The sequence below is a fragment of the Bison bison genome, unplaced genomic scaffold, assembly GCF_000754665.1.
Source record: "Bison bison bison isolate TAMUID 2011002044 unplaced genomic scaffold, Bison_UMD1.0 scf7180017863664, whole genome shotgun sequence".
Lineage (NCBI taxonomy): Eukaryota > Metazoa > Chordata > Mammalia > Artiodactyla > Bovidae > Bison > Bison bison.
The window spans coordinates 7,026-16,642 of record NW_011494236.1 but is presented as its reverse complement, the minus strand read 5'-3'; the positions used below and the strand labels follow the sequence as shown (position 1 = coordinate 16,642).

The following is a 9,617-nucleotide window of genomic DNA, read 5'->3' as shown; positions in this document are numbered from 1 at the left end:
TTTTTTTTTTTTTTTTTTTTAAATTTTATTTTATTTTTAAACTTTACAATATTGTATTAGTTTTGCCAAATATCGAAATGAATCCACCACAGGTATACTTTTGTTCCCCATCCTGAACCCTCCTCCCTCCTCCCTCCCCATACCCTCCCTCTGGGTCGTCCCAGTGCACCAGCCCCAAGCATCCAGTATCGTGCATCGAACCTGGACTGGCGACTCATTTTATACATGATATTATACATGTTTCACTGCTATCCTCCCAAATCTCCCCACCCTCTCCCTCTCCCACAGAGTCCATAAGACTGATCTATACATCAGTGTCTCTTTTGCTGTCTCGTACACAGGGTTATTGTTGGCATCTTTCTAAATTCCATATATATGCGTTAGTATACTGTATTGGTGTTTTTCTTTCTGGCTTACTTCACTCTGTATAATAGGTTCCAGTTTCATCCATCTCATTAGAACTGATTCAAATGTATTCTTTTTAATGGCTGAGTAATACTCCATTGTGTATATGTACCACAGCTTTCTTATCCATTCATCTGCTGATGGGTATCTAGGTTGCTTCTATTGCCTGGCTATTATAAACAGTGCTGCGATGAACATTGGGGTACACGTGTCTCTTTCCTTTCTAGTTTCCTCAGTGTGTATGCCCAGCAGTGGGATTGCTGGATCATAAGGCATTTCTATTTCTAGTTTTTTAGGGAATCTCCACACTGTTCTCCATAGTGGCTTTACTAGTTTGCATTCCCACCAACAGTGTAAGAGAGTTCCCTTTTCTCCACACCCTCTCCAGTATTTATTGCTTGTAGACTTATGGATCGCAGCCATTCTGACTGGCGTGAAATGGTACCTCATAGTGGTTTTGATTTGCATTTCTCTGATAATGAGTGATGTTGAGCATCTTTTCATGTGTTTGTTAGCCATCTGTATGTCTTCTAAGTAGAAAATAATAGCAAATGAAGCAACAGACAAACAACTAATCTCAAAAATATACAAGCAACTCCTACAGCTCAACTCCAGAAAAATAAATGACCCAATCAAAAAATGGGCCAAAGAACCATCCCTTCTTTCTCATTAATTCTCTATCCCTTTTTCTATTTACCTTTATTTTTTCATGTTTCTCCCACAGCCCCCAGTCCCTCTGGCTTACTTTCTGTGTGTGCGCACAGCAACTGTGTTTCTGCCTCTGCTTTTCATTGACTCTGTTTTCTCTCTGATTCCATCTCTCTGTGGGCTTTGACCATGATAATCTTACAGCGTTTGGTGTGACCTTGCACGTGGGCTTGAAAATACAGCATGAGAACTCATGAAACACACAACATACAGGAGCTGGCGTTTGGCTCCGTCACCAGGGACCTTGGTGTCCTGGGGCACAGTGTGGCTCAACCACCTGGAACGAAGCCACATCTGAGTGAACACAGTATCTGTGCCTCACCCTGGGCATGGGGACACAGGGCTCCTGGGGAAACAGCCTGAGACAGACCAACCTGGTCATGAAGTCCTGGGTAGATACATGGTGTATCCTTGGGTTCTTTGAGTAAAGAAGAGAGTGTAGAGTTAAAATGGAAACCAGGCTCCTAAACTGTTTCTTGTCTCTGAGCAAAGTCAGGGTGGAAAGGCACCCTCTCTGCTACCTTTCTGTCTGTGTCTCTTACTTCACTCTTTATCTCCATCTCTGAGTTCCTCTCTCTCAGCCCCTGCCTCTGTCTTCTCTGTCATAACAGGTGGTCTATACTTGCTTCTCCTCTATCTTTGCCTCTCAGATGCAACTGTCACCAAGTCAGTTTCTCTCCATGAAAAGCACCCTTCTCTCATCTCCCACACCACCACCTGGGGCTTCCACGTCCTGGTACATCCAGTCTTTATGCCAGCTCTTGACATTCTCACCTGTGATCACCATGTCCAAAGGGTCACTGAGGGGCTGACCACTCAGAGTGGGAGAGATCGAAAGCACAGAAACATCTGCAGGAAAACCTCCTCGTCTCAAGGTCACCTGCTTACCAACCTTAGTTCCACATGCGGTTTCATTTCCCTTGGAATGGGACGTAGGAATCGTAGATTTGGGATTTTAGGATGCGGGCATCACGGGGCACCACCATTCTGCCCACTGTGGGACCCAATTTCCTCTGTTAAATATCCTTTTATTTAGAATGCCTGGAGCACTTCCTGTCGTTCTGACTGGACCCTGACTCACACTCCCACCGGAAATCTCTGGGGTCTGGGGGACTCGGACAATGGGTGGCCTCTCTGGAAGAGAGCTCTCTGGCCTGTGATCACAATCTCCAGGGTTCACTGGGTTTTGATCACGCAGGGGGGAGATGACTGTAGTGACCATGACACCTGTAGGTCCCCATGTGTGCTTCGGTCATGGGGTCCATGAGGAAGTCCTTCCAGAATATGATGCCCTGGAGCTCAGGGACAACAGTTCTGTCACCCTTGTGCAGCCTGAAGCTGTCAAATCCGAGAGGGGAGTGACACCAGAGAGTCACATGCTGTCCTTGAGGAATCACAGGGCTTGGACAGGCTTACAGGGAGGGCTTGTAGTGATCACCTGGGGGAAAAGAATGCATGGTTTACAGTAGAAAACGGGGAACCCCTTCCTCTCACTGGGCTCAGATGACCCACCCCTTTCCCACATCTCTAAGTCTCCTTTTCAAACCAGGGGAATCCATGCTCCATGGAGATTCCCACACCACAGGGGCATAGCACACCCTACATGAAAAACATCTGCTGAGAATTTTGAGCGTGTGTGTGTGCTCAGCCATGTCTGTGACCCCATGGCCTGTAGCCCACCAGGCTCCTCTGTGCATGGGGATTCTCCAGGTGAGAGTACTGAAGTGGGTTGCCATTTCCTTCTCCAGAGGATCTTCCAACCCCAAGATTGGACCCACATCTTCTGCAGCACCTGCATTGCAGGCAGGTTATTCACCACTGAGCTACCCGGGAAGCCTGAGAATTTTGAGTGTCAACTAACAGATTCTTCCTGGATGTTGATAATGTAAAATTTGTTTTATAAAACAAGACGGAGTAGACACCCAATGGAAAAACAACCTGTGTGAGTGAAATGATGTCAGCTCACATGAGAAACACAGGACATGATGGAGCCTGTGCTAGATTAGAACCTTCTGGAATTCAAGGGGGCAGGGCATAGATTCTCGTCTTCTTCTGAATGGAGGGCAGCAGCAGTTCTCTGCAATGCCTATCCATGGAACTGCTGGAGAGCTTGAGTCATCACCTTGTCCTCCAAGGGTCTGTGGTTCCTGGCTCTGCTGCCTTCCCTCAGTCTACAGATAACAGCAGTCCCTCACAGTCACCCCAGCTGTGAGCATCACAGTCTCCTGTAGGTGCCCATAGGGCTTGGCTCAGCAGAGGGAAGAGTATCTGGGGGAGGGTCTCTGGGCCAGAACTGGGGGCTAGATTTCCCAGAAAGTGTTAGTCAACCAGTCGTGTCTGACTTCTTGTGACCCCATGGGCTATAGCCCACCAGACTCCTGTATCCATGGAATTGTCTAGGCAAGAATACTGGAGTGGCTTGCCATTTCCTTCTCCAGGGGATCTTCCTGACTCAGGTATCAAGCCCAGGTCTCCCTCACTGCAAGCAGACTCTTTACCATCAAAGCCACCTTGGACTCCCATTTTCTACTTCCAAAAGACCACCCTCATATGGTTATGACTTCCCATGGTTGACCCATCACCCTACCTTCTGTACCATCTCCCCTCTTATTACAAGAGAGTCTTACTTGAGGAGGATGGCAACCACAGTTTGGGGGAAAGACTCACCCTCTTGTGCCCAGATGCCCTGGATCAAGAAGAAACCTGGAAAGAAAGACTCATGATGGATGATCCATCTCATGTCAGACCTGGCCTTCTACTCCCTCAGCCTGTTCTATGGGCCTCATCGGCAAGGATGTTGCTCGGCCTTGATGAACCCAACCATCAAGGTCCACTTTGCCCCTGTGGAGGCAGGGCTCTCTGTTAAGGTGGACCCAGTGCTCCAGGTCAATATTTGCACCAGGCTTCATTCTGTTCCCAGACTCAACAAGACATGTCAGGCTGACGATGGCAGACAGCATGGTGCTGCTCCTAATGAGCAGGAGGCAGCAGCTCTGCAGATCTGAAGAGTACACAGGATGTTATGATGACACCCAAACTAACATTGTGTGCAAGCTGACCACAGGATGGAAAGGTGACTCACACAGGCTCTTCGTACCTTAAAAAAGGCAGTGTGTGGGGGTCATTGCTGAAGGAGGAATTGGGCTTCCTGGAAAATGTTAAGTCCAGTGCTGTCTCTTCAGATTGTTTAACAAACTTGAACCACAACCTCTGACCCAACCCACCTTTGGCCACGTTTTCAAGTTTACCAAAAATGTATGCCTCAGTATCTAATCTGTGACGACCTTGAGGCACTGAATTATTTTCTGTTTTCATTCTTGATATGATTTTCATAGAATTTCTTATTTCATTCCTATATTAAAAAATTTCCAAGCATTATATTTTATCTTTAATGTTCAACCATCTCTATGACATCCACAGTAAAAATGTCTTTATTTAAAATGCTAATTTCATGATTTTTAAAAATTTATGGATTTTCCTATATTGTATTTTCTTTTCCCTGTATGTGTGCACTGCCAATTTCTTTGAACATGTAACAATTTGTAAAAATTTATGAATAGTTGGCTTACAATATTATATTAGCTACAGGTGTATTACATAGTGATTCAGTATTTTCATAGATTACACAGTGTACAAAATATTATAAAATATTGACTATATTCCCTGTGCCAGATATTATAGCCCTGTGACTTATTTATTTTATAAATAATTGCTGTTGGTATTTCTTAATCCAGTCTACATACTTTGCTGCCCCTCACAACCACCCCTCTCCCCTCTGGTAACCACTAATTTCTTCTTTGAATCTGTGAGCCTGATTCTCTTTTGTTATATTTGTTCATCTATTTTTATTTTCTTAGTACTTATTATTGTTTATCTGGTTGCATCAGATCTGAGATGTGGAACGTGGTATCCTTTTAGTTGTAGCTTGTGGGATCTAGTTCTCTGACCAGGGATTGAACCTGGACCCCCTGCATTTCGAACCCAGAGTCTTAGTCACTGGACCATCACAGAAATCACTATTTTGATTTTTAGATTCCACATAGAAGTGAAAATATACAGCATTTCTCTTTCCCTGTCTGACTTATTTCACTAAGCATAATGACCTCCAAGTCAATCCATGTTCTCAAAAGTCAGGATTTTGTTCTTTTTAGAAAGCTGAGGAGGTTCTCTGGTGGCACAGTGGTAAAGAATCTGCCTGTCATTGCAAGAGACCTGAGAGACCTGAGTTCGATGGGTAGAGAAGATCCCCTGGAGAAAGGAATGGAAACTGATTCCAGTATTTTTGCCTGGAGAATCCCATGCACACAGGAGCCTGGGCGGCTACAGACCATGGGTCACAAAAATGACCGAGTTGACTTAGCATGCATGTATTCAGCCTATTATGGTTAGTGGCACCATACTGGCTATCTCAGAGTATACTTCATCTTTTTGTTTTGCCAACTAACATTATTATTTTTCCATGGAAAGCATTTTATTTTAAATATAACGGTGTGCACATGTCAATCCCAAACTCCCAATCTATCTGTCCCCCAACTCCTCCCCTCTGGTAACTCTAAGTTTGTTCTCTAAGTCTACAAGTCTGTTTCAATCTTGTAAATAAGTTTACCCTTGTAAAATGTTACTGAATAGAGGGGTTTACTTTTATTCATTTTGTTTTATTTTAAACTGAATAATTTGAAGAATCAACTGGCAAACTTTTTATGCTTTATTGGAATTGTAGAAAAAGTAGGGTGATCATGATAAGCTACCTAGTATGAGCGATTGATTATAGCATCTCCCCAAAAGGTGAGATAGTTACAATAGAGTCCCAGAATAGCCAGGAGATCATTAAGAGGTGGTGGGATTTTTGAAGACGATACTGTAATTCTTGGACTCCACTCCTCACCTCAGAGCTGCTGGGCTGCTTTGGAGGAGAAGGAACCCCTTTAACAAGAGATCTAGGTCCTTGATTTGTAAGACTCTGTGTGCTCAGAGGATGGGGCCAATTCAGGGCTCAGCATGGTCTTGGTTTGCATCGAATTCCTCATAAATAATGGGCTCAGTGGAGGGGTGCACGGGCCTCAGGGGAGTGGGAGTGAACCGTCTCTCAGAGAGGGTCCCGAGGTCCAAGTGAGCGTATATCACATCTTCTACTGCAGAGTCCTGAGAGGAGAGAGGTGAGAATGATGGACTGAGATGTGATTTTCAAAGGCTGGGATATTGGGCATTGGAAGGGCTCAGACTATGGCAAGGGTTTGGGCTGGGAGGACTCACCTCGCCATTCACTGTTCTGTCTTCCATGGGCTCTCCTTCCATGATGGCAACATCTGCAAATGGAAGAGAGTCAAGGCTCTTCAGGGTGGAGGCAGTTATTCCAGGCCTCCATAACTTTGATAGTTACATCAAAGCCAAAAAAAGGCAGGGGTGTGCCCCAGGTTGCTGAGCCTGTCTACTCCACTAAATGAAAACAAAACAAAACAAAACATTCCATAAACAAGCCCAGCCATTCACAGTCTGTCTCAGGATTCTGTGCAAACCCACGGACCCATCCTACGTCTTCTGTTATGGACCATCCTCTTCTACATATCAGCAGATTCCCAAGACCATGTAGGGGAGAAAAATGGATGGTTGTAGTTGAAGGGAAGAACAGGGCTTGAAATGTCCCTGGTGGCCCAGGGATTAAGAGTCAACCTTCCAGTTCAGGGAGCGTAGGTTCTATCCCTGGTGGGAGAATTGAGATCCCAAATGCCTTGAAGCAAGTATCCTCAATGATGCAACTGCTGAGCCCGTGAGCTCTGGAGCCTTGAACTGCACCCCAGCACCACAATGAGGATCCCCCATGCTGCAGCCAAGACCTGATGCAGCCAAGAATAAATCAACACATAGTTTCATAAAAAATAACAGGGTTCCATGGGCTTCTGGAAGATGTTCCATCAGGGATTACAACAACGGAAATCAGTTTTTAACCTACAAGAAGTGAAAACGCCATTCTCTGCTATGAGCCCACTCCGCCTGGGTCAGATGATGCTGAGCTCACCACCTTCAGACTTACGATTTTGGGTAGAAAACCAGTGATAGACAAGAGCAGCGAGGATGATGCTGGTAGAGGTGAAGGCTATGATGAGCCCAAGGAAAATGTACCATGTGCTGGAGTGTGCTTGAGGAAGCTGTGCTTCTGCCAACAAGCCAAGGGAAGAAGGTCTGGTTATTCGTTGCATACACCCTGCCCCTACACACAGGAGTTATTGTATCCTTGTGTCAAAGTGCGTCAGCATCTGTCCACCTGATCAGTTATGGCCTCCGCTTCCCAGGAGGTACCACAGCATCCAGGAGAGATGCTAGCAGTGGATGAAGTAAGGAGGCCATGCAAGACCAGCAGAGGTCTGAAACAAGGTCTCCCAGGCACCAATACAGTTTTTCTCTGCTGCCCCATATGACAAGGCCTTGTGTTTTTGAATGAATGTGACCCTTTAATCCACAATACATTTTGCCCTCCATCCACATAGATCTCGAATGGAAACCCATGAAGTTATGACACTTTTATTTCTGACCTGTGGAATGCTTAGTTCACAAAAACTAAGAGGAATAACACATATATAAGGCGCTCCCTAAAATTCTCTGCTTGCCCCGCCATCCATCCCCAAAGATCCTGGTGGAGGGAGGGTAAGCATCTCCCTTAAGCATGGGGTTAGGTCACTCTGATCCACTGTCTTCAATTTAGAAATTCCCAGTCACAGAGCATGAGAAGCTCAATGTCCCCTCTGGTTCTAGGCAGACCACAGTCTTAAATCCTGACATGACAGGGACATTGAGGAGCCCAAAGTCACAGAGCTGGGAGGTGGCAAGCCAACACTCACACAGGACCCCTCTGTCTTCTCATAAATTTGCTGAGATAGGAGACCATTTTGCTTACCTTCTGTGGTGTGTGGTTCCATGGTTGATGGGCAAGTACTTGTAGTGGATCCTTGGGGAAAAAAAGAGAGAAGGGATGAACAGTAACCTTCCTCATACTAACTGAAGGAGGAATGTTGTTTCTGGAAGGTTGACCTCCTGCCTGCCTTTGACTCTGTCATCCCTCAGAGCACTGACGGTGGAGGGGAGAGCTTCTGGTCCCTCCCTGTGAATGAGTTGAGTAGACCCTCCATCCTGGAGAAGGGATGGTGGAAGGAGGCAGGAAAGATATGCCTGGTGGTGAAAGACAGCTGTAAGCAAGAGACATTCTCTCTGCTCCAGGAATGAGTATTTATGCTCCTTAATTGGGAAATCACCTGTATGTCAGAGATGCTTCTGGGAAAACTTTAAGAGCAAGTGGCCAATGCAATCTCTGATCTTCCCGAATGAGCCCAGCCTCTCCTCCTCCTGGGTCTACTCTGACCCTTTTCCTTATTTGCATGGATAGACAGGACTCTGATGTGGAGCATCCATACAGGAGGTGAAAGAGGGTTGAGATGCCATATACGATCTGTGTTCCTCTCTGGTTCTCATTGCCTCCGTTTCTCCAGAAGCCCAAAGGTTCCCCTAACACCAGCATGGAGCCCTTGATATAGAGCTCATCATACAGTAACATGTTATGCAAAAACCCAAATGGACTTTTTGCCCAGTACAATCTCATTTTCTATATTGTAAAGCACGGGTCTCTTCATGGGTTCTCCAGGCAAGAATACTGGAATGGGTTGCCACTTTTAACTCCAGGGGACCACATTTTGTCAGGACTCTTCACTATGATCCTTCAGGCTTGGGTGACCCTGCATGACTGGCTCATAGCTTCAGTAAGGTACGAAAGGCCCCTTCACCACTTAAGGCTGTGATCCATGTGGAAGAGATAGTGAAGGACAGAGGAGTCTGTCGTGCTGCAGTCCACAAGGCGGCAAAGGGTTGGACAACATAGCGACTGAACAGGAACAACAAAGCATGGGCCAGGAAGAGGTTGCTCACCTGTGACAGACAGGAACAGTGGGTCGCTGGAGTCTGACCACGAGTAGGGAGAGCCAGTGAAAGAGCCATAGCACCTGTAGATCCCGCTGTGGGCCGGGATCCCAGGACCCAGAGGGAACTCTGCCTGGAGGGCTCCGCGGTGGCCCCGCCCTCCAGCGAGCAGTCGCCCAAGGTCCTCACCCTCCATGAGCAGATGGAACTGGTCAAAGGCTCTCTCGGAGCTGCAGACCAAGGTCACGTTCTCTCCTGACCTCACCACGGGGCCCCCCTGGGCTGAGAGAGAGGGTTTCTTGGACCGACCTGGAAGGAGGAGACCTTGACCTTAGAGCACAAAATAACTCTAGTCCTAAGTATAGTACTAACCGGAAGTGTGCAACAAGAGAAGCACTGCAATGAGAAGGCCGCCTACCGCCAGGAGAGAAAGCCCCACTAAGGGAGACCCAGCACAGGGAAAAATAGAGAAATAACTTTAAAAATGGAGTGTCATTTAATATCCTTTTTAAAAGAAAGAATATATGTACATGAATAACTGAATCACTCTGTTGTACAAAAGGAATTAACAACATCTGAAATCAACTAAACTTCAACAA

At 46.1% G+C, this 9,617-nt stretch overlaps 1 protein-coding gene across 1 annotated transcript in view; it reads right to left on the bottom strand.

Moving 5' to 3' along the window:
- Positions 1 to 5,822: 5,822 nt before the first annotated feature.
- The window catches only part of LOC104983904 (putative killer cell immunoglobulin-like receptor-like protein KIR3DX1), a 7,633-nt gene continuing 3,838 nt past the window's right edge, over positions 5,823 to 9,617 (bottom strand). Inside the window, exons 5-10 of the mRNA XM_010833431.1 lie at positions 9,387 to 9,411; positions 9,028 to 9,342; positions 8,006 to 8,056; positions 7,145 to 7,267; positions 6,367 to 6,419; positions 5,823 to 6,255 (exon numbers count right to left, since the gene is read on the bottom strand). Of these exons, the coding sequence (XP_010831733.1) occupies positions 6,100 to 6,255; positions 6,367 to 6,419; positions 7,145 to 7,267; positions 8,006 to 8,056; positions 9,028 to 9,342; positions 9,387 to 9,411 (723 nt within the window). The 3' untranslated portion in view covers positions 5,823 to 6,099. The remainder of the gene's footprint in view (positions 6,256 to 6,366; positions 6,420 to 7,144; positions 7,268 to 8,005; positions 8,057 to 9,027; positions 9,343 to 9,386; positions 9,412 to 9,617) is intronic.